Below are 22,822 nucleotides of genomic sequence, written 5' to 3'. Positions count from 1 at the left end.
TATAAAAGCCTTCAGAGGTATAAAGGACCAGCCAGTTTCGGGACAGTAGCTGCCAGGAGGAAGAGGGAATGTTTGCTTAGCATGAAAAGTCCACAGTTCTCTCGGTCCTTCGGCAATCCCCCAGAGAGAACTGTGCTGAGTATCCCAACCGCAGAAGAACATTCGGTCTAAATCTACATTCCTAAGTCATTAGAAAGGAAGCACAAATCCATGGGAGACCTGACCTCATTACATCTTCCACCTCATAGCTGCACAGTCTTCTCCTGTACTGCTCCTTCTGAAGGGAAATCCAAAGCCTAAGATATTTATTACCTTACAGAAAGTAACTGCTCCCAAGACCTCAAATCTTGTCTTTTACACAACGCGGAAGATCAGGAAAGGCAGAGAAGTTTCTGCTATAAGTGCTACCATTTGAGAGTTACACAGGATTTTCTGAAGTTAAGAGTGTTTTGACTAACTTATCAGATAGGCTGAAAAGCTATAGGATGCCATTGCAACAGACAGAACTCCAGGGACTAGCTGCAGAATGTGAATTAAGCTCAACCTTTAGAACCAACCCACACAGACACAGAGTTAGTAGCAACATTGTTTACTGGGATGTGGAAAACTGCTTGCAGTAATGGAGCAGAATCAACACCAAAGATGAAACATTAACAATACCTTGGTATATTTTCACACCCAAGAAATGCAACAAACAAAAAATAATGAAGTTGGAGAAAAGTCACATTGCAACCAGTTGCTTACAACTGAATGGGAGAAAAAAAAATCACAGTTACAGGTCAGTCAATGTCAGAATCCGCAGAAACTCCTGTTGATCCACTTCCCCATCTCCATCCGCATCTGCTTCATCAATCATCTCCTGTGGGATAACAAAGATTTGGGAGACCAGATTAGGAGGGATCTGAGAGGGTGAAGGCCGCTAAAGCCTGGTGTTTGCCACTGATGTTACCAGCGAAGGTCTCAGGCAAGGCTTCACATTAGTGTAATGCAAGACAGACATCGTGCCCCTTGCAAGGCAACACAGCACAGTTCCCCAACCTGTAAGACATTCCCCTCCCTCCCTGAGTAAGAGGAATATATTTGTAATTCACAAACCTGCAGCTCCTCATCTGTGATGTCTTCTCCAACCTCAGTAGCCACCAGCTTGAGTTTCTCAAAGGAGATCTTGCCAGTGCCATCATAGTCAAACAGCTTGAAACCTTTCAGGATCTCCTTTTCTGAATATGGCTCTGCCTTATCAAGGAAATGAAAATGTCATCATGCAAGCATGACATCTTACTGCTCTACAATCCCCAGTCAGACACTTTACACAGCAAACATTTAGAATCAAATCCAAGACATCATTTTGAGGAAAAAAGGGTGATAGAAGAGGGTTATTTATCACTGCTGTTTCACCTTTGCTTTTTTTTTTTTTCCCTGGTGTTATTGTGCATTAAAGGAAAATTTCCAAGAAAAATTGTCAGAACAGCATGGAGATTTGGCCTGGAATATCCCGACAAAGCTTTGTCAGGAAGAGAGGGATTAGCAATGCTACTGGAAGAGGAAGCAGCTGCCAAGAAAGACCCAATGGCTACAGCTAGATTTTATTTAAAAAGAAAGCCAGGCCTACGCTGGCTGTGACTGCCCTTAGTCACCTCACACACAGACACTACATACAGAAGCCTGCAGTTAGGTGTGAGCTTTGACCAAACTCCAAAGCATTACTACGGGGAAAATGTAGATCTTCACTTAGCTGTTAGCCCAAGCCCAAGCATACACACCCTGGCAACTATGATAGCATGGACACAGGAATGGCAACGCCTGCTGTGCCCCAGTCACCTCCCCAGGCACCCCACAAAGCCTTGCAATGAAAACACAAGGATGAGAGAGGCAGAACCAGGCACACTGGTGCTCTTTGAGAACAGCCTCTACATGCAGCCAGGCATTAGAGGGTACAGAGGGGTCTGAGCCACAGGCATCCCAGGTGTGTGATGCAGTCTAGGGAACGTGAAGCAAAAGGCTGATATCGAACGGCAGCTCGGAGGACACTCCACAAGCAGGAGGTGCTGGCAACAGCAGTGGGCACTGAGGAATGATTTCTCTACAGATGGCAAAATTTTCGTGTTCATCCAAGGAGTGGCATTTGCTCCCTGCTGTCTTGATTTTAAGAAGATCGAGAACTGCGTGACTATAAACGCAGATGGAAATTCCACATGCAAAGGTTTAGGGAAGGGAAAATGGGGGCTGCACCAATTCCTGTTACGCTCGTCTCTGCTATGGTTTGAACATTAACAGCAGGACTCCTTCCTGGAGGTTTCTGGGTCCTTCGGTTCTGCAGGGAAAACCCCTGGCACTGTGTGTGTCAGCGCACTCAAGGCTGGGGAGGAGCTGCCTGCTGAAATGCAGCTGTCTCTACCCGAAGTGGACTTTCTGCGCCCTCTACAGTTCGCAGAAAAAGGCAGGAGGGGTAAAGACAACTCACCATGGGGCAGGTATCTAAAACAGTTCAGCTGAAACTCCTGACTCTCCCCTGCAGGGAACCAGAGTTACCCAATCTACTGTGAGTACCTGCATTGTAAAGTTAGGCAAGAGGAATTTCAGTCTTTTCGACCAGCTGGGCTCACACACCATTTTCTGAGCCATCACCTGCAGAAACGACTCAAAATTTATCTTCCCTGACCCTTCCTCATCAACTTGAGAGATAATTCTCTTCATCTCCTCTTTCCTCAGTTCACAGCCCAGGGCCCTCATGGTTATCTGCCGAAAGAGAAAACAGACCCATGTCTGTGTACAAATCAAACAGAAACAAAGAGGGAAAGATGTCTGAAACAAGCAGGTACATGCAAATTGAGGGGAAAAAACAGAACAAAACAAAACTTTTTGCCACATTGGAAATCATATGCAAAGATAACCGTACAAACAGCTTGTCATTGTGCAGACATCAGAGCAGAGCTCCCCCGGGTCTTCTGACTTTGCAGTGAACCTGGGCCCATGGCAACAGGCTGTACACGTTCATGCGGCTATCCTTGATAACTTACCCAATTAAGAAATTGCAAAAACCCCCAGACCAGTTCCAGATGCTCACTTTTGCCCTTATATTGCAATTTATTAACCCAAAGACATATTTATCAAGCCAAACAGAAAAAGGAGTTGCTTAAATCAGCCTACTGAAAATAACCCTCCTTGGAATGTGAAGGTTATCTCAACTCTTACAGATTCAGGTTGTGACTTTTCAAGGCACAGTCTCTGATAGCAATTCCTGCTTGCTGCATGAACACCCTCCACCACTTCCATCAGCTCCTTTTTGCTCCCCTGCCATTAAGCACTGCATTCCCCTCCACTGCAACAGTGCCAAATTAATATATACTTACTTACATATGAATATATATATATATATATTTATATTATGGTTATTCTTAACCTGGAACACTTTTCCTATGCAATTCCCTCTCTGCTTCCACAGTTTGCTCTGACAACTGTGCACAGGGCAGACACAGCAACAAAAAGAAGCGGGCAGGATCTGTGCTAACTAACCCAGCTCTCAGCACCTCTGTGCAGACACGAGCTGGGTCAACTCCCTTCTCCATGTGAGAAGGAAGGAGCTGTGCGCAAGGTATGTGAGGGGCAGAGCAGGAGAGGGGCGTACAGAACACAGAGCAAGCTATTCATCCACTGTTGTGTCCCTAGAGAACAGTGTTCTGTAGCTGTCTAATGTCAGTACTACGAGGTTGTGGAAAATTAGCAGGGAAGAGCCGCAGGCGAGGGCCAAGGAAAAGGAAGGCTTCGGTCCCTCCTAAGAATACCTGGCTGAAGCGTTGGCACAACGCTTACTTCACTGCTGGCTGCGTGACAAACCTGAGCTCCAGCAGCAAAGTCTGAGAGCACAGTAAGCGGTCCAAAAGCAATAGGTGGCAAACACTAATTGCTCTGTAACAGCTCCACAACAGGTGGAGCTTGTAAATGATTAGCCCTATTTGCAACAGTTCTGTTTACCGCCTGTCATTTTTGTTTGACTACTGTAATTCAAGTTCCAAGTGCAAGCTCGGTCACAAAGCAAGCGTGTCATTCCTCCCAGCCAGAGGGGACCCAGGCTGCCGATCCGGGTTGCTCCGACTGCAAACACATCCCTGAGAGCAGCAGACCGAACGCCCTTCAGCTACACAAGATGTTTGGCGTCCCTTGTAAGGGCTGTTGGAGGGCAGGGGGTGTTGGGATGTTAAGAGACCTTTCCTTGCGTGTCCAATAGCAAATTGATGTTCCTCCCTGACTTGGTGCGGAAGGGAAGAAAGCCAGGATCAGGCACACACAAACCCTCACTGGTTTGGACTGAGTTCAGTCAGCAGCTGACAGGCTCTGCATCCTGGTATGAACTCCCGCTGCAGGCACAGTATGACCACAGTAACGATCACTTTCCCTTTGTGATATGGGTTATAAGGCTCGGGGCAGAGGCACCGCGGGGAGGAGCCGCCAGCCTTCCCTGCCCGCGTCCCGTCTCCCCCAGCCCCTTGCCTTCAGGCCCCTGACGTCCATCTGCCCCGAGCCGTCCGCATCGAACAAGTCGAAGGCCTCCCGCAGCTGCAGCCGCTGCTGGTCGCTGAGAGGGAACGCGGGGCGTGGGGCAGCCCCGCTCCCTGCCGCTGCCTCCCCGGGCGCCATGGAGGGACCCCCGGCCCCCTGAGGCCTTCTGAGGGCAGGCCCCGCCCGGCGCCATGGGAACCGCGCTTCTCAGCTGTGGGGCGCAGGACGGGCGCCCCTCGGTTTTTGAGATTTGTTTCAAATGCTCACCCTGTGCCCCAGGTTTACTCCCACAAACACCCAAACGGGCGCTCCTTGGTTCTCATGATTTGTTTGAAACGCTCACCCCGTTCCCGAGGTTTGCTCCTACAAACACACAAAATCCTTTCATGGTTGTCAGCAACGAAATTGGTCTGAAATCCCCATTAGTGTCCTGTGCATAAAATTCAGGTGTAGCGAGGCCTTCAAAACAGCACTGCCCCTACCCTGCCTGGAGAGCTGAAGCTTTGGGGCAAGGCAAGCGCAAATGCTGACAGAAAATGACCCACATCTGCTTTTTTAGAGGAGAAGCATTACAGCGCAACCATCAGCACTGAACTGTATATTGAGCTTTGAGCTGCAGCTGTTAGGTAAAATAAATGAGTTTAAGGTGAGGAGGCAGGTTTCTGCTTTCAGGATTTAACAAAACCATAAATCGTTGCAGCAGCAACAGAAGGTCACTGAGAGATTGAGGTAGATTGGATAAAGGACTAAAAAAATGCACAGAAAGCAGCATCGGCCTTGATGATAAACTGACCTCGGCTGATAAATTAAATTATCAGAGCTTTTGATGTCCCACTTATCATTCATGTTTTCATGTGTATGTCTTATTCTTCACCACACGGGGGACATGAGACAGCAAGAATCCCCTCCCTTTGTCCAGTATAAACCATTTTTTTAATGACAGATAAAGGCCAAAAAGGAAACCAACACGATATAAGCCAAATTCAATTATCATTTATTTTCATGCTGAGTTCAGCCTTAGATTTTTTTTCCCCCCACATTTATGAACTGTGGAGGTAAGCTGAATGTTCAGCACTTGGAAAAGGGCAGAAAAGCAAAGGAATGCTGACTGAAAAGCAAAGGAATAAATTGGATTTTGAGTCAGAAAGATATTCATATTTCTACAGAGGAGGAATCCATCCTTCCCTTGTCTGAGAGTGAGGACGAAAGGCACCAGAGAAATTACTGGTATCTTTAACAAACAGAAGTAGCAGAAGGGCATGGGAGCTTGTTTTCTTCCAACACAAGGCAGGAGCCATCCTTTAATTATGCTCTTACCTTAGATGCCACTTCAAAGCCAGAACAGAGCGTAGTTTGTCTCTGTAGACAAGTGTTCAGTAACTAGGGCCCTTCTGAAAACTTAGAAGTTGAAACTCTTTGAGTACCTTTAAGAATCATTTTGTTATTTGCCCATACATCAGAGTGAATGTTGTACCAGTGAAGTTGTGTCTTTGTATATTTCTTTCCACAACTCTGATGGCTTAAAATAAGACACTTTATTTTAAGGAAAATCTTATATTTGCAGCCACTGAATATTCCTGTAAACATACAGATCATCAGCATTGGTAACATTCCTCTTTTGCAAAAAGATTTTTTTAAATATGTGAACTGAATAGCAGTAAGTTAAGTTGCAGCAGTCTATTTACTTACTTTTTCAGTTTAAAGGGCATTCTAAAAAAGAGGGAGGGAATAATCACCATAAAACAAAGTAAAAAAAAGCCGATCCCCATCAATGTGTCATATAAAGAGCTCACTGTAACTAGGCCTAAACCAAGGCATTAAACCAGAAACTTCAACTGCTGCTAAATACAGCTTTACACTTTCTGGTTTCGAGTCTTCTCTGTACCAAATAAATCATTTGACACGTGGTTTTTAGTCAGATAAGGAACTGAATACTATCACTGAAAAATGTGATTTGTGTATCAAAAATGAACAGTGTAAACATCTCAGGAGCACAAACAAGCAACTACATTGCGACATGTAAACAGATTAGCAGTTGGTAACTGTTCACAAATATAAGTTTAAGACCATCCACTTACAAGAAAGTATTGACCCAACTTTGAATTGAGTCAACTGAGAATTTTGGTCTCTCAAAAGAAATAAAAGGCTGGAAAAAAAAATGAGGCACCTACCAAACATATACACACATGTGCAAAAATAAATAAAATTCAGTTTCAGTAAAGGCTGGTCTTCTTCATGATCCTCAAGAATTCTTGCTCGTTCACTTCCCCATCCCCATCTCTATCAGCTTCATCAATCATTTCCTGAAATATATTTGTATTCTGAAATTAGATGCAGATTAGAGTAGGATCACAATTATTAGGTTAATTCAGAATTAGAGCCACTCTTAGTAAATAGTATTGGAAAGGACAGTGTTAGTTCAATATCAGACTTCACGTGCTACAAAATATTTTTTAAACTAGATAATATTTTTACACAAATTGATATTTATATATAAATGTGTATAGAGTTATGCTGTATTAGAGGAGCGATGCTGGAAGAAACCAAATGCTCAGAGCAGAGTTGTTCCTTTTATACCACCTCAACTCCATAAAAGTGGAATTCTACTGACACAGTGACAGTTACTGTGAAACAATTTAAGGAACCACATGTGCTTAATCCACCTTTGGCCTCAGAATCTATTTCCCAATCCCAAATTGATAGAAGCTTTTCCATTTCTTTCAATAAAGAAACAGCTTAGATTACCCATGATAGCTTAAAAGTAAAGATCCCACGGGATGCTAGGTCAGCACCTAAAACTGAAAGACTGCTGCCTTTACCTAAAAACTTACTGACCCTAAATGGCTTCCTTCCCCACTGAGACAGAGTCCCATTCCCTATTCTCACTAGCTCTGGTGCTTAGCAGGCCAGAGAGATGCTCGAGCATCTTCCAAACAGGAGAACTAGACTATGACCATTCACCTAAATTTTAAATTAATGCAAACATGAAACAAAGTAATACACAAACATTCTCTGACTGCCTTCATATTCAACAGACAAAACACAATCTGGACCTGTAAATCTTCCACAAAAGCTGCCAGTGAGTGTTTGTGTATTATATGGTTTCATACACCAGGTACAAACCTGCAGCTCTTCATCTGTGAGATTTTCGCCCAGCTCTTTGGCTACACGTTTGAGGTTTTTGAAAGATATTTTGCCAGTTTCATCATCATCAAAGAGTTTGAAAGCTTTGAGAATCTCCTCTTTGGAATCTTTTTCAGCCTTAGAAAAGGAAGCATAAGTTTAAAGAAAAAAAACACTGTTTATGTCATACATGATACCCAAAATAAAGATGGCAGTTATAAAATACAAGCATTAGAAAGACTGAGAAACTCTCTTAAGAGTAAGTTTAAAGAAGCCCAGCAGTACACATTCAAAAGCTGAAGGCAGATGGAGATAGCAGGGCTTCAGGGAGGTTTTTTCTCTATCTAGCCAGCTGTCCTTGGGATTTCAGTATCAGGATAAACCTCTGTTAAATATTTGTTTTTAATCAATATTTTCTAGGATTTCTAAAAGCAGAGGTTTCATCTGTAAATATCTGTCATCCGCGTAATGCGTTAATACTCCGGACAGCTTTCTGCAGGCCAGAGCTGTCCTTCATCTGAAAATCTTGGTTTCGCAATTTTTCGTTTTTGACACACACACAAAACTGACTGTTAAAGAAACCTTAATGACGTCTTTCTTTCAACCTTACCTTAAAAATGAGACAGGACATTTTCTGTCTTACCATTGTAAGTTTTACATATTTTGTTGTTAAGATTCAGGGAGTACTTTCATCTTTCACTAAAACCAAAAGGAGATGAAAGGGACTCAACCATTTTCTGAATTGCTTCAACTTTGATTTCTAACATTTACAAACCATTTTCTGCGTCATCACTGCCAAGAAGTCATTGAAACTGATTTTTCCGGTTCCTTCCTTATCGATATCTGATATCATTTTCTTGATCTCTTCTTTTTTAGGTTCAAACCCTAGTGCTCTCATGGCCACCTGTAAGGACAAAAGAAGTTACAAATCAGTCAAAACTATAAGCAAAACCCCAGTAAACAAAAAGTTAACCTTTATACCACACTATATTAAAACATTCATTTGATGTCTCAAGGAACAGTCTTCAAGCAATGTTTTTTTGTTTGTTTGTTTGTTTGTTTTTTACAGGCAAAGGTGCACCAAGATGCAGAGAACAGGCAAGCAAACAGTCATATGCTGGAGTCACTCCTTCAATTAATTCTGAGATTTCCTAAACACTTTCTAACCACCATATCCACCACCCCCAGGTCACAACTGACAAGAACATGGATAAAAGTCTTGGGAGAAAAGATTTCTCTCAGCAAGTCTGGATTCTTTTACAGAGACTTAGCATACCCATTTTGGTACATACTGTTTTAATTCCTACAGTGGGCATTCAGAGAATGAAAGGGTCCCACTTTCATTACTATATTGAAGGAAAAAAAAAAAACTGTCATGTAGTGACATGGACCCTACGACTGTGATGTAGTGCTGTGGATAGCAATTTCCGGTGCTACTGGAGACTAGAATATTATTCCTTTCCTGTCAAGGGAATCGCTACTGATACTCTCTTTGCTATGAGAAACATGGCACGGAATAAAAGCAATAAAAAAGCTCACATCAGACTCTCGTAAGCAAGATGGCTAAGTGTAAGACCTAGAAATATCTTGAAAAAAGGAACATGCTTCCAGGCAAGTGACTCCATGAAAGAAGTTTCTGTCATACTTGCAGCTCCACTGAACTCTTAACGAACTTTAACCTGACAGCACAAAGATAGAAATTCTTAAGCTTACAGACCACAGGAAAAATTAAAACGGTTATTTTTTTTTTCATTTTAGTGACCAAGACTTATGTTAATGCATGTTAAAGAAAACACAATTCAGACACTTTGCATGACTTCAGAAAACAATCCTATGAGCAGCACACCAAAGATGCCTTCACCTGCACAGGCATGTGCACGCCTACGAGTTTGCTTCTTCCTCCTTTTATAAAGGGACAAGTGTCAACTTTGAAATCATTTCTCCTCCTCCCAGTGGTCTGTAGCAATATGGGCATCCAGCTGGCAAAGAAAAAGGGCCAACTCTGAAAGCAGAATAACCCCTCATTTATTGATTACTGTTCTTCCCAAAGGACAGGGGTGGAGAGACACCGACATTTTTCAGTGATAAATAAAACCGAGAAAATATGTAACGTTAGCGCAGTACTTATCTTGGGCTATCTAAATCACAAAACATACAATTCTTGAGAGCACATAAAAGGGGAAAAACCTTACATTTCAATATGTACAAACCTTTTGGCTATTTTAATAGCAGAGAAGGAGGTGGTGCAGCAAATACAGAACTGTCAGTGTGTTTTGGTCATAGAGACAGCAGGAAAGAGTTATAGCTCACGAGCAACGTGCCCATTGAGAGGCAAACGTTACACTGAAGAAAAAACAGAGCCTCTGTCCCTTAGGCGTTTGTGCCGCCGTTAACTCCCAGCCCCCGCGGGGCCGCGCTGTCAGCAGCCAGGTTTACCTTCAGCTCCTTGACGTCTATGTTCCCAGCGCCGTCCGCGTCGAAGAGGTCGAAGGCCTCGCGGACCTCCTGCCTCTGCTCCTCCGTCAGCTCCAGCTTGGGGCTCGCCTTCTTGCGCTGGGCCGCGGCTGCCAGCGGCGGCTTCTTAAAGCCGGAGGCCTTGGCGCAGCGACACGAGAGCAGAGCGGCATCAGGGAGGCTCGGCTCGGCGCCGCTCGGCGCCGCTCGCCCCCCGGCGCCGCTCGCCCCCCGGCCCCCCTCAGGCCGCCCCCCTCAGGCCGCCCCCCTCAGGCCGCCCCCCTCAGGCCGCCCCCCTCAGGCCGCCCCCCTCAGGCCGCCCCCCTCAGGCCGCCCCCCTCAGGCCGCCCCCCTCAGGCCGCCCCCCTCAGGCCGCCCCCCGGCCCCGCTCACCATCCCGGCAGCCGCTGCCTCCGGGCAGCTCTAGGCCTGACAGGCCTTCTGTCCAATGCCGCCCCTTCCCATTGGCTAGCGCCGCCAAGCCGCTGCTATGGTAACCGCCGCCACCATTGGTAGAGAGCCGAGCGCGGGAAGCGCTTGGTTTATGGCTATTGGCTAGCACGTGATTGGGGGCGGGTCCAAGAGGGAGCAGAGAGGGGAGGAGCCTCGGCTCCTTCCGTTAAGACGATTGGCTAGAGTGGGGAGGGCGGGACCAATCAGCGAGGGGCAGTCGGCTGGCGCGATGCTCGGCCCAGGGCGTGCGCGAGGGGAGGGGGTGAGAGGCGGCTGGTGGGCGGGGCCTGAGGGGAGCGCCCGCGGTGATTGGTTGGGCGGGGCAGGGGGCGGGGCCGGGCAGGCGCTGAGGGGACAGCGGAGGTGAGGGGCCGGGAGGTGAGGGGGGAGAGGGGGCTTTGGGGGTGGGGGCGGGTTAGGGGAGGGGAGGGGGCCTTTAGGGTAAGGGGAGGCCTTACGGTGAGGGAGGGGGCCTTTAGGTTGGGGGGAGTCTTAGGATGAGGGGTGGGGGGCTTAGGGTGAGGGCTTTAGGATAGGGGAGGGGCCCTTAGGATACGGGAGGGGTCTTCAGGATGGGGTCCTCAGGACAGGGGAGGGATCCCTCGGGTGGGGGCACGTCAGGGTTGGGGGTGGTTCAGGATGTGGGGGGGAACCGGAGCCGGGGCAGGTCCGAGTGCTGTTCTGGGGGGCGGTGAGGCCGTGTCACGGGGGCTGTGGGGGTAGGGGAGGGAGCAGCAGGAGGGCAGGTGGCCTCGTGTCTGGTTGTTGAAGCCAGCTGGGTGTTCCTGGCCAGACAGGCACCAATCCAGCTTGTTGTTTTTCTTTTCTTGTCGCCTCAAAAGGGCTTCTCAGAAAGTAAAAAAGACCTGTAAGCGGCAGCTTTGGGGGCGAGTCAGTTGAACATAGCTGTTGTCTTGTGTGGTACGTGCTCACTGGTGTGATACTGTGGTCATTTTACAGCAGCCTTGGTGTAGCTGCGCCTGCGTCGCATCCAGCTGCGTTGACACCTGTGTTTGTGAGGTGAGATGGGTCAGGGAGTGCTCCGCATGGAAACCAGCCCAGGTGGAACGTAATTAATTTGAGACTCACCACACATTCATCCACCTCGGTGCATGGATGGTAGGAGGCAGTGGTAATGACTGATTGGGAATCAGGAGACTCGAATTGGCCTCTAAAGCAACAGGTTTTGTGCTGGTCAATTAAAGTGGCTGTGAGACCATCAGAAATCTTTGCACGCAGCTTGCTTTCCTCATGGAAGCAGATCTAAATAGGCATATTGTCATTTTCTGCCTTTCAGTTATACTTCACACAGTAGGACCAGAGCTGAGATGGGATTTATGTTCTCTATTAGTGTAACAATTTTAACGAAACTTGTGCCATCAACAGCCTGTGATGTGAAAACCTGAAAAGTCTCAACGCTGTCTTCCCTCTCTGCTGACAGCACCAGTGAGCGCTGGCATTTCTTCCTCACCGTGTCTGCTGTTTTGGAACAGGCGGGTGTGGTGCTTCAGTTCTGTTTTGTTATTCCTAGCACCCTCGAGCAGCTCTATTTTTGAAGAGACGACTGCCAAAACAACAGAATTGCCTTTGTGTTTTTGGAGTATAGATGCTCAGATACTCAGGAAGTTCATGAAGCTAATGCTAACCAAAATAAAGTGGTGCCAAAACAAAATGGTGCCTTTGTTATCAGAGATGTTTTATTAGAATTGTGCCTTTGAGGAAGCTGTTTGATGTCCCTGTTAGTCTTGTGCTGCTTAGCATGTTCGGCTGGTCTGGGAGAATTACTTCACTGACGTTTTTCATGTTTCTGCTTTGCACCTCGATTTTCAATTGTAATTTGCATTTTCAGTGGCTTTACACCTCAATTTTTGTAACTAGAAATCTGTTTTAAAAAGAAGTTGTTAGTGTTAACGGCATGCTTAAGTAATATGAGTATTGTATTGTGAATAAAACATTTTTTTCTTTTTTTTTCTTTAGGAATTAGGTTGATACCGAGTCATCAGAGAAATGGCCGCACGCCTCAGATCAGTGAGTAGAGGGCTTCAGCCTTGCTGCATGAAGATTTGTCTGGTGGAAACATGTTTTCATAGATCGGTATTCTCTAACCATGCTTGGAAGAAATGAGGCTGTTTCTGTGTTAATGCCTGCACCCAAAGATATTGCTGCTGGAAAAGGGGCATCTTTGCTGCCATTCCAACTCCAGAGAGACCCGATGATGCTCCAGCCCTGAAGAATACCAGGGGCTTTGTCAGTGCTGCTGAATCCATTGATCTGGAGGTCTGCTTACACCAGGATCATTCCTGTGTGCCTTAAAACATTATTCCATGCTGGCATGCAAATAAGGGCCCAGCTGGGCTCTCTGAGATCTGCTAGACCATAGTAACTTCTTTCTGGCATTATTGTATTGAATGTAGGAAGTTTTAATATGGAAAGAATAATGCTTTGCTTAGCCTAGAAAGTTATTTGGCCATTTATCTTGGGAGTACAGCTTGCTAAGCTGATCTGGTATGTCGCCTGTGGTTGTTTATTATAGAGAAATTTCTGCTTTCCAGTCTATCTTCTTTTTTTTTTTTTTCTGGCTTCTGTAAGTAAATGTCAGATATTTAGAAAACAAACAAAAATCTAGCATAACGTTAGAGAGCATGAACAGGCTGTTTTAGCTGCACAGCACTAGCTAGATAGTAATTCCTCTCCTAAAGTTGATGTAATCCCGCCTAGCCTGGATTTCTGCCAGCCTTTTAGAAAAAGGCCACATTGTCCAGGAGCAGTACCGTGAGCTGTAGTTACACTGATTCTGGACACTGGGTTGGTTCAGTTAGTATTTTCCAAAGAGGTGTGTGTACTTTAGGTTATAAACATGCACTAAAGGTTATTTAAATAAATCTGTCAGTCAATGGTTAGAATACTGACCTTTGCTTGGGTGAGTGGGGAAACTGTCATACAGAAAAACCTGGGCTGCATCAACTGCGGTGGGAGAAAGTGATGCTGTCACTTTCAGTCAGACAGAGGGCGTCATTCTGCCGCTGTTTAAAACTTCAGCTCAGCGCTGTGTGCAGTTGTGGCGTTTGCATCTTATGAAGAACGTGCTGGAATGAGACAGGGCACAGACAAAGGCCAATAAAAATACCAGTGAACTGGAGCAACTGCCTGCTGAGGAGAAGCTAAAGAGGCTCAACCCCTTCGTGGGGATAGAAGACTGCAGAGGGGGCGGATGTGACCGAACTTACAAAATCGGGAAGCTAATGAGTAAAGCAAGTGTAGACCTGTTGTAGGGGGGAGATACAAGGAGAACAAACTGCAGAGAGTCCTTGGGCTAACATATTTTTTCCGTACTGTCTGTTCTGCAACCATCAGAAGCAGAATCCAGGACCAGATAGGCCATTGGTCCATCCCAGAAGAACTTTAATTCATTTATTTAATGCTTTTAATCAGGCTGGGCTTTGCACGCACTGTTCCAAGTAGCTGGCTATGCCCCGCTGGAGTTGCTGAGTTGCGCTGAACTTTTCTCATTTCTGCTGTGGATAACTGATGCTTTGCAGTTGAATCTCTGTTTAGGGATGTAGCCCTTGGAAATTTCCAAGCAATTGTTGTCTTTGTGCGGTTTCACGGGGTTAAAATTCCCTGCAGCTCAATAGAATAACTGCAGAGGTGGGTTTTTGTGTAGCAACAATAAGGAGCAAATGTATTTCCAGCCAGGACAGAGCAGTCTTTGTACAAAAACTTCTCCGACTCATTGCTTGCATGTTCTTTGTTGGCAGTGAGGTTTCCACACTCATTGCAGTTAGACCAGTGACCAAACCAGAATCTGTTAATTAGCGACTCTAGCCATTGAATTATAAAGCATTTAAAAAAGAGATGAAAAACTAATGACTGATTAAATAGGATAAGCTTTGCCTTTACCTGATTGCTTTCTTGGCTTGGAGGAGCCTGAGTCTCATGTGCTGTGAAAATGGCTTTGTCCTTGCTAGCTGTGATGGGTTTTGTATTTTGGGTTATCTGCACCTTGTGGCTGTAGTGAGCTCTGTCTGGTTTATATCAGGGCAGAGTTTGTCAGAGCTGGTCCTCTTCTTCTTCCCTCCTAGGTGAGCCACTTGGTTACGTGATAGAGTCCTGCCAAAATAGGAACCAGCACGCAAGCTGTGTGGACCACTGGCATGCCTGATCTTCAGGTTACTGCGGTGGCACAGACGTATTGGAAAGTGATATCTGAGTTTAGATTCCCCCAATCAAATCGACTACTGACTTGAACAATCAGAGCTGTGCAAAATTCCAGCCCGTTAAGATCTTAGGAAGTTCAATCCCGGTTTAGTTGCACTGTTTGTTGGTGCATGTCTGCTTTCTTGTAACACTCGTTGTCTCACTGTCTTTGCAGGCTGGTAAAAAGTGTACAGTGATCGGCGGCTGCGGATTCTTAGGCCAGCACATGGTGGAGAAGCTCCTGGACAAGGGTTACTTGGTCAACGTGTTTGATATCGAGAAGAGATTTGAGAATGACAGAGTGCAGTTTTTCCTGGGAGACCTTTGCGACAAAGAGGTACAGACTAACAACAATAACCTGCGTAGATGGGAAGGATGTCTGTATAAACTAATGTCCAGGCAAACAGCTAAGCAGGCTGTGTTTGAAGCGCTTAAATGCCTGAAAGTTTTGTACAGGCTGTAAAAGGATGCATAGGTACGCTCTCCTGCCTTTCCCATTGAAATCAGTGGCCTAAACAGTTTTCTGGGGAAGTGTCATCTGGAACACTTAAAGAAATAGCTGGTGACTGCTTGAAGCTGAAGGGAACAGAACTTGTTTCTGATTTGTGATTTGCATTACTGTTAGCTCAGCTGTGGAGCCTAATTACAGTCACTGTTGGTAATTAGCTAGGAGAGCAGCTACGTGCAACCTCAGCTGCATGAGCACCACAGGATGCATCATTCCTCACAGTTAAGACACACTAAGACCTCTTGCCTTGACAAGGTTATGCATGTGAACCCTGGCAAAAGCATCTGTATGCAACGTGAAGAGATGTTTCCCTACCAGTGTAAATTATCGCATCTCAGAGCTTTATGACAGTTGTCTCCAAGGCAGACAGTGCCATGGGATGCTGTGAAACCTGCTGCGTGTGGAGTTCTAACTCCTCTCCCCAGGTAATTTTGAGTCTCGTATTTGCAATGGAGACTCTTGCAAGTAGTTATGTCTAGATAGCCTCCAGCTCTCAGAAAATTCCCAGGTTCTTCTCGGGGGGGGAAAAAACAAGAGCTAATGTAGTGCTCTTTTCTCTAACAAGGAGAGGACACTGAAGACCCTAGAGGCTAATCCTGTTCTAGCTGCTTACCTTTATGGAAGGAACGTGACTTGAAATTTAGCAGTTTAGTTTTCATGAGATTAAGACCCATGCTTTATTTCCTGAGTAATCCCTGTTGCTGCTGTTTCATTGCTGTCTTGCACGTGTCTTCTTGTAGGCCTTGCTCCCAGCTTTACAAGGCGCTTCAGTGGCATTTCATTGTGCGTCGCCAGCACCTTCAAGTGACAACAGGGAACTGTTTTATAAGGTGAATTTTATGGGAACCAAAACAGTCATTGAAGCCTGCAAAGAAGCTGGAGTGCAGGTAAGGATGGAAGAGCTTGTGGAGTACATAAGATGTGAATGTGAGTTGGTGATTTCTGAACTATGGACCAGTTTGAGTCTGGTAAAAAGGCTTTTTTCCTCTCAGTGTGGTGATTTTATTCACTCTTACCAAATTGTCAAGCACAACGCCTGTGAAGATCCCTTACTTATTCTGGGCAGAGATGGGATACTTCCAAGATACCTTGCATGTTGTCCATGTACAAATACAGACCTGGCAATGTTTAGAATTAAATGCTATATAGGACTCCCAGCCCACAGGTATTTGTTGTTGTTTTGCCTCCCCCTTCTCCAGTCGTAAGCCATTGTAGGAAACGGGCCGTGCAGTGTTTACCTTCAGGCTTAGTCTAGCTTCTGTCAGAGCAAGAAGCAAGTTTTGTTAGAACTTGTTGGATCCAGCTATCTTTTAAAAAGTAGATCTTATTTACAACCACGTTTCCGATTGCCCAAGTGATTGCTGGCTTCCTGTTTTGAATCCATGAGGGCATATTTTTTTATCCAACAAAAATATCCAGGATAAGAATTCTTTTTTGTTGTAATCTGGCATGGTACTGTTATCATAAAGATAAGCAAAGATATCTTAAACATTTGTTGCATGTTAAGTGCTAAAATGTGCTAAGCCTAGTGGGTGCTCCCATTTCCTTGGAGATGTTTTCACTTTGGTTGTCCTGGAAATTTGTTGTCCTTAAGGTAGCAATAAATTATATTAGAAAACTCCCACTCTCTTAATTAACTCTTACCTGCAGTTTCAGATCATCTTCTGTTAACCCACATTATTCCAGACACAGTTTATTCTCTGTAGAAACAGTCAATTAAACATTATTATTGTCTTTACTTAGTCTTTGTAAATAATGACCCTTTTTTCTGAGGCTTTAAAAAGCTGTTTTCTTTCTCATCCATCGCAGAAACTGGTGTTAACTAGCAGTGCCAGTGTTGTTTTTGAGGGCACAGACATAAAAAATGGAACAGAAGACCTCCCTTATGCGAAAAAACCTATTGACTATTACACAGAGACAAAAATCCTACAGGAAAAGGTATTTGTCACAAAATGGGTAACACTTTTTTCCATGCTTAAAAATGCCCTTCTAAAAGTAGGGCATGCCCTGGGGGACATCAACAAACTTCAAGACTGAGCAGATCTCTATTCTCCAGAATCTTTGTTTCTTTAAAAAGAAGTCTTATTCGTAGTCGTGGAGAAAGTCTGTGCAAACTGAAGCACATCTAGCAACATCGGCCAGAGTTTTCAGGTAGAACTGGAACAGGAAAATTCCCTTGTTTTAGGCAGAACCTCTTGACTTGTGTGTTCTTTTCAGCATGGAGACTAGGGAGCTGTGGAAATGTGTTCGTTTATTCTGTTAAGAGAAGTGTGGCAGGTGGCCGCTGCTTGCATCTTTCACAGCTCACCCACATCCTTTTACCTGAGCGTGCTGATGGGATGGTGCAGGGGATGCTTTCCTAGCAGCCCTGTAGCAGTCCAAACTCTTAAGCAGTCAGTTCTGTCTTCCTTGGCTGGTTAAACTCTAACCAATGTATTCATTTAATAAAAGTGAATAAATAAAGCTGTGACAAACTACCTGGAAAGCTGAGTAAAGTAGGGTGTTACATTGGGAGGGAGGGGAGCTGTTTCTGGAGAAAGAATAAAAGAACTGACGGAGACATGTAATAAGTCCCTTTCTTAACTGATCCAGCTCTGCTTTCAGATAAGCTGGGGGAGACTTTTTTGCTTTCTCTGCTCCCATTGGAAGGCTTTCCTTCCACGTTGACCTGATTTGCAGCCTGAAGGTACTGGGGAAGGAGATAATGAGGTGGGGATTTGAACCAAGTTAAGGGGCATGACAACCAAAAAACGTGTTGTAAACTAATGTTGTTGGCCATATACTGAAAATTTTCTTCTTAGTGTTTAAAAATTTCCCCTTACATCTTAATGTCTGCTGCTCTGAAATTCTACAGATCACCAGTATCTGTTCTGTTTCAGGTTGTTAATGTTGCAGTATTTGTGGTCCCAACATGGTATGGCAGTGTTTTAAATCAAAGCATACAAATGTATCTTCAAGGTTTTTTTTCAATGGTTGGCATTTCAGTTGTGGAAAGAACTTATGCTTTTTATACAAGAAGAATTTAGATTTGCTTCCAGATGGAAGCTGTGTCCTGTTCCGTACAGTATTAGCCTTTAAGAATTTTTCTTATGTTCTTTGAAAAGAGCTCAGTGTAAAAACATCTGTTCATTCACAACCATAACCACTTTACTGCAAAGTGGACTAGCAGAGTGGAAGCTTGTGAGCAACAATCAAGTCAATATGCTTGTAATTAAATCTATTTTGGGTGAAGCAGTGAAAGTATTCAGTGTTTGTTTGCATGTGGTGTTCTTGAGTCTTTACTAGAAAAGACAGCAGATTTTTTTTATTAAAAAATAAAAAATCAGTTGAACATGTTTAGAAACTCCCAGTAGAATTAAAACTTCTTCAAAGGTGCCTTGTTAAATCTGCTTTGCACATGGTGTCCCCAGGAAAAAGGGACCACACCCCTTCTGAACGTGGTCAAGGAAGCCTATGATGGAAGTCTTCCGTTAAATGATGATTGAGTTGCTCAGTTTCCTTCTTTTTGACTCCCCCACATCCTAAAGCTCCTCTGGTCTCTGTGGTGCTAAATGACAAAGAGCTCACTGTTAATCCACTTAGTGTTCACTAATGAAAACAGATTTGTTTCTTTTTCTCATTAAAGAGAAGAAGAGAAAAGGGGTAGGATGGATAGTAATTCTTCCACTGATGTCTTCCCAAAGAGATGAGGGAATGCTTCCCTGCTCTAGTGCTGCGGTTGGGGTATGTTACTAAGCCATATTTTTCTTCCTAACCTCTCTCTTTTTTTTTTTTTTGTTTGTTTGTTTGTTTGTTTTTTTTCTTCCTCCCTTTACAGGAAGTACTGAGTGCAAATGACCCTGACAACAATTTCTTCACTCTTGCTATTCGCCCCCACGGGATATTTGGTCCTAGAGACCCTCAGCTGGTTCCCATCCTCATCCAAGCAGCTAAGAGTGGCAAAATGAAGTTCATAATCGGGTGAGCAAGGCTTAGTCACTTTATAGCTTGTTAAACCTGAAACCCTTTTGGAAGGGGATGAGGGGATGATGCTAAATCAGGAGTGGTGATGTGGCTTTCAGTGATCTTCTGATGTAAGAATAGGATAATTCATGGTAATATTAAGTCTGTCGGGATCCTTGTCCTGAGGTGTTCAGCATCGGAGAAGAAGGCAGGATTTAACCTTCTGCACTGGCAGTCTCTTCTTGGGAACTGCAATGTAATTCTGGAGGGGGGAAAAGTTTCCGTAACTTTTTGCTTGGAATCCAGTAGTCTTCTTTCATAGCCCTTTTGTTAGAGACTCACACACTCAGATGAGTAAGCATTCTTCATGCAAAAAGCATATCGGTAGGGAAAGCAGACATAACTTGAGCTGGCTTTTCACAGTCTAAAGAGTTCATTTTTTAATCAAAGAACTCAGATGACTTGCTGTTAACTAATGTACACTACTGGTATTTGAGGGTCTTGCAATTAAAAAGTGTGTTTGACAATGTTCTAATGCTCAGGCCAATAAGATCAAAGATGTTTGCATTGTTATTAAGTCTCGCAGTTTCCAGTGGACCACTGAAATATTAGAGAAAGAAATAGTTCAAGCTGCTACTAAGAAACCTTTTAAACTTTTATTATGATCTTGAAAATAAATGCGCTCTTTAATTTATAATAGGTTTTTATTGCATGCAGGAAGCTATTGTGTGTGTACCTGTGTGAATGAATACGTGCTTAGAGTAGGAGAAAGAAAGGGACTCGGGTTGGGTTTATATGGCTCTTATTCTTCCTTATGGTTCACTTCTAGATTGATCTCCCAGGTAGGTTTGCTGCTCACAGATCAGAATAAACTCAAGCTTTCTACTTTGTGTAAGTCTTTGCTTTCTAGCTCAAACACGCTTTCCTCGTTTAGGTTTTCCTGCTGCTATAAAGACCTGCTTATCCCTATCAAGAAAGCAAATAGCCATTTATCTGTGAAAGTTGAAAACAAAAATTATTAATTCCCAGAATGCTAGATTGCAGCAATGTTTTTATGGCCAAATGAGTGTGCTGATGGTTTTGTAACAAACAATTTGTGTGATTTAGATGGACTCTTGAAAGTGGCATGCAGCTCTATCTTTGGTATCTGTGTAGAAATAGATTTAACACAGTGGGCTGAATCTGTTTCAGCTGGGACTGAAGTTGGCTTATTGAGTAAGTTAAAATTTCATGAGCCAAGAAATTCATAATTGAAAGCTTGTCCTTAAGTGACTTCCTGCGTGCTGGTTGCCACTGTGTTCCTATCTGTTCTGCTTCTGTGGATCGCTGGACCTGTAGGATCTCAGTGGGTTTAAATAGGGTACTGTTACAGGAATATAAACTTTCTGAGGGTCTTCTCAAGAGCTGAGATAGTAACGGCTTTTCCTCTGTCTCGAGATAAGATGCGGTGACTTCATATCTCTATCAGAGTAACAAACAACCTGAAGTTATGGCACAACACAGGGAGAAGAGGATTCTCAAATTGTGTTATGTGAAATACCCTTCCTTTTGCCGCAAGCAGTTTTTTTGCCCAGATTACCTTTGGACATAACTCTTTCCTTTCATCTGTGCAGGGATGGAAAGAACTTGGTAGACTTCACTTATGTGGAAAACGTGGTCCATGGACATATCCTAGCTGCTGAGCACCTTCAGAAGGACTCTCCCTTGTGTGGGAAGGTAAGGAGGGAACTGGGAAGGAGAGTGGGTGTCCCCTAGCTCAGCTTCATCTGCCTGCCTTGCTTGGTTATGTGTTTTTGCTCTGTAGTTCATGTTGATGTGTCTGTACTGAAAAATCCGTCTCAGATGAGTGGGGCTAGCTCACACAAACGGGTCACTTTTTCCTGTCTGGTTATAACGAATCGTTGCCCATCCGACGACTGTTCTGTGCAACAATGTGGGGCAAAATGCATGCGAATACTTTTAACTTCATTCTGTAAAACACCTTGTGGAAGGAAGTCTGGGCAGATTGTGGGTAGCTGAAATGAGTGCATAAGAGAAGTTATGTAGCTCTTACAATAGAGCTCTGAGCAGCAGAATTTCTTTACAGACTTCCATGGCACCACCATGCTCTGGGCATGCTTTTATATGTTTTCACTGTGTTGTGTCATTCAGTTTGACCACTGATGAGTAAACTAACCTGTCAGAAGTAGCTGGCTGTCTTAGTAAAGGTCTTAGTAAAGGGGATAACTGCTTTTCAGATGGAGGAGGTTGGTGGAAGGTAGTTTCTCATGGAAATGCCTTTGCGGTCAAGTCAGAGGTGTCAGTCTCCTGGGCGTGAACATGAGATGAGCTGGGCCATCAAAGAGACAAATTTGTGAAAGGCATGATTTTCATCTGGCTTTTTGTCTTCTCTTTCAGGCATTTCATATCACAAATGATGAACCAATTCCCTTCTGGGCATTCATGTCCCGTATCTTGACTGGCTTGAACTACGATGCACCCAAGTACTATATTCCCTATGGGCTGGCATATTACTTGGCCCTGTTCTTGGCTCTAGTGCTGTGGCTGCTCAGTCCACTGGTCACCATCAAGCCCACTTTTACCCCTATGCGGGTAGCACTAGCTGGGACCTTTCACTACTACAGCTGTGAACGGGCCAAACGAGACATGGGCTACAAGCCAGTGGTGAGCTTGGATGAAGCGATAGACAGGACTCTCCAGAGCTACCCCCACCTACGCCGGGCTAAGGCCTGAGAAGTCCTGGATGGATTTTATTTCTACCTGAATTTCCTAATTGCTTTGAAATCTTAACATGAACACTGAAGCAAATTTCACTAATTGCCTGGAACAGGGAGTTTTCCCAAAGTCCCTCCTCCTCCTCACCATTATCAAGACAGACTTCTCTGGGTTGAAAAACACTTCACGTAGTAGCTGTGCTAACAGTTCTTTCCTTTGATGTGACTTGTTGTTCTGAAACAGCTGCTGAACTCTGTGGGCTATGAATAAACACCCTGCTGTGCCCTTTTCAGTCCCAGCCCCGCACATCAGCATTCCTTCGTCTTCTCTCTCCACCCTTGTCCTCTGTTTTGTTGCTCTGGTGATAACAGCCGCCTCTTCTCATAGCTGCAGATCAGTTGATGAAATACTGCTCACAACTGATTTCTCTCTGGGGTTTGGCTTTTTCTATACAGAAGCAATGAAAAAGAGGCCTTCATCAAGGAGGAGTTCTGCCACCATTTTTTTTTTTTTTTAACTGTTGAAACTGACTTTATTGTTCTGGGACTGTTCTTGGATCTTCCTGTGGTTGGTGGGTTGATTTGGCCTCTTACAGAGTAATTGGAAGGAAATCTGAGAAAATGCATGCCAGGCTCCTCTTTGTAAGGAAGCATGTGCCTTTATTTCTGCAGGAGCTTAATTCTGTGTAGAAATATATAAATAAAACAAGAAGAGATGACTTCCTAACTTTGTGTTCCATCTTTGAAGGGACAGATCCTATTCTGAGCAGCTCAGCATAAACAGATTTTTAATCATTCCCTTTGTGGGGGGAGAAATCTTTGCTGTGGCTTGTTGTCAGCCAGCACATATTTTGCCGTAGCTCTCTTACTTCCCGTAGGAATTACATTGGTTTGGAAGATCTGCTGCACAAGGTTGTCATCTTGTCTGACATTG

At 44.4% G+C, this 22,822-nt stretch overlaps 3 protein-coding genes across 11 annotated transcripts; 1 reads left to right on the top strand and 2 right to left on the bottom strand.

The window, feature by feature from the left end:
- Window positions 1-429: 429 nt before the first annotated feature.
- On the bottom strand, window positions 430-4,411 carry LOC308177262 (centrin-1-like). Of its 2 annotated transcripts, none has more exons than XM_080554210.1 (4): window positions 3,018-4,411; window positions 2,548-2,736; window positions 1,096-1,233; window positions 430-859 (listed from the first exon to the last, which is right to left on the bottom strand). In XM_080554210.1, the coding sequence occupies exons 2-4, from the start codon at window positions 2,728-2,730 to the stop codon at window positions 773-775; spliced, it is 408 nt and encodes a 135-aa protein (XP_080410336.1). In that variant the 5' UTR covers window positions 2,731-2,736; window positions 3,018-4,411; the 3' UTR covers window positions 430-772. The 2 variants fall into 2 exon arrangements, with proteins under 2 accessions (XP_080410336.1, XP_080410335.1); XM_080554209.1 differs by having other exon boundaries at window positions 431-859; window positions 3,783-4,411.
- A 1,059-nt stretch (window positions 4,412-5,470) lies between these two features.
- On the bottom strand, window positions 5,471-10,622 carry CETN2 (centrin 2). 2 transcript variants are annotated; one of them, XM_080554208.1, is made up of 5 exons: window positions 10,468-10,622; window positions 10,057-10,215; window positions 8,396-8,524; window positions 7,621-7,758; window positions 5,471-6,800 (listed from the first exon to the last, which is right to left on the bottom strand). In XM_080554208.1, exons 1-5 carry the CDS (start codon window positions 10,468-10,470, stop codon window positions 6,711-6,713), a joined length of 519 nt encoding a protein of 172 aa, XP_080410334.1. In that variant the 5' UTR covers window positions 10,471-10,622; the 3' UTR covers window positions 5,471-6,710. The 2 variants fall into 2 exon arrangements, with proteins under 2 accessions (XP_080410334.1, XP_080410333.1); XM_080554207.1 differs by having other exon boundaries at window positions 10,057-10,293; window positions 10,423-10,485.
- Window positions 10,623-10,846: 224 nt separating this feature from the next.
- Window positions 10,847-22,615, top strand: NSDHL (NAD(P) dependent 3-beta-hydroxysteroid dehydrogenase NSDHL). Of its 7 annotated transcripts, none has more exons than XM_080554196.1 (10): window positions 10,848-10,890; window positions 11,488-11,547; window positions 11,914-12,020; window positions 12,505-12,555; window positions 14,900-15,061; window positions 15,973-16,119; window positions 17,042-17,170; window positions 19,050-19,192; window positions 20,788-20,890; window positions 21,572-22,615. In XM_080554196.1, exons 4-10 carry the CDS (start codon window positions 12,535-12,537, stop codon window positions 21,905-21,907), a joined length of 1,041 nt encoding a protein of 346 aa, XP_080410322.1. In that variant the 5' UTR covers window positions 10,848-10,890; window positions 11,488-11,547; window positions 11,914-12,020; window positions 12,505-12,534; the 3' UTR covers window positions 21,908-22,615. The 7 variants fall into 7 exon arrangements, with proteins under 7 accessions (XP_080410319.1, XP_080410322.1, XP_080410325.1 ...); XM_080554197.1 differs by having other exon boundaries at window positions 10,878-10,905; XM_080554193.1 differs by lacking the exon at window positions 11,914-12,020 and having other exon boundaries at window positions 10,847-10,890.
- Window positions 22,616-22,822: the final 207 nt, after the last annotated feature.

The sequence above is a fragment of the Anser brachyrhynchus genome (assembly GCF_964034855.1).
Source record: "Anser brachyrhynchus genome assembly, chromosome: 13".
Lineage (NCBI taxonomy): Eukaryota > Metazoa > Chordata > Aves > Anseriformes > Anatidae > Anser > Anser brachyrhynchus.
Note: the sequence above shows the minus strand (reverse complement) of the source record. Positions and strands in the feature narration are given on the sequence as shown.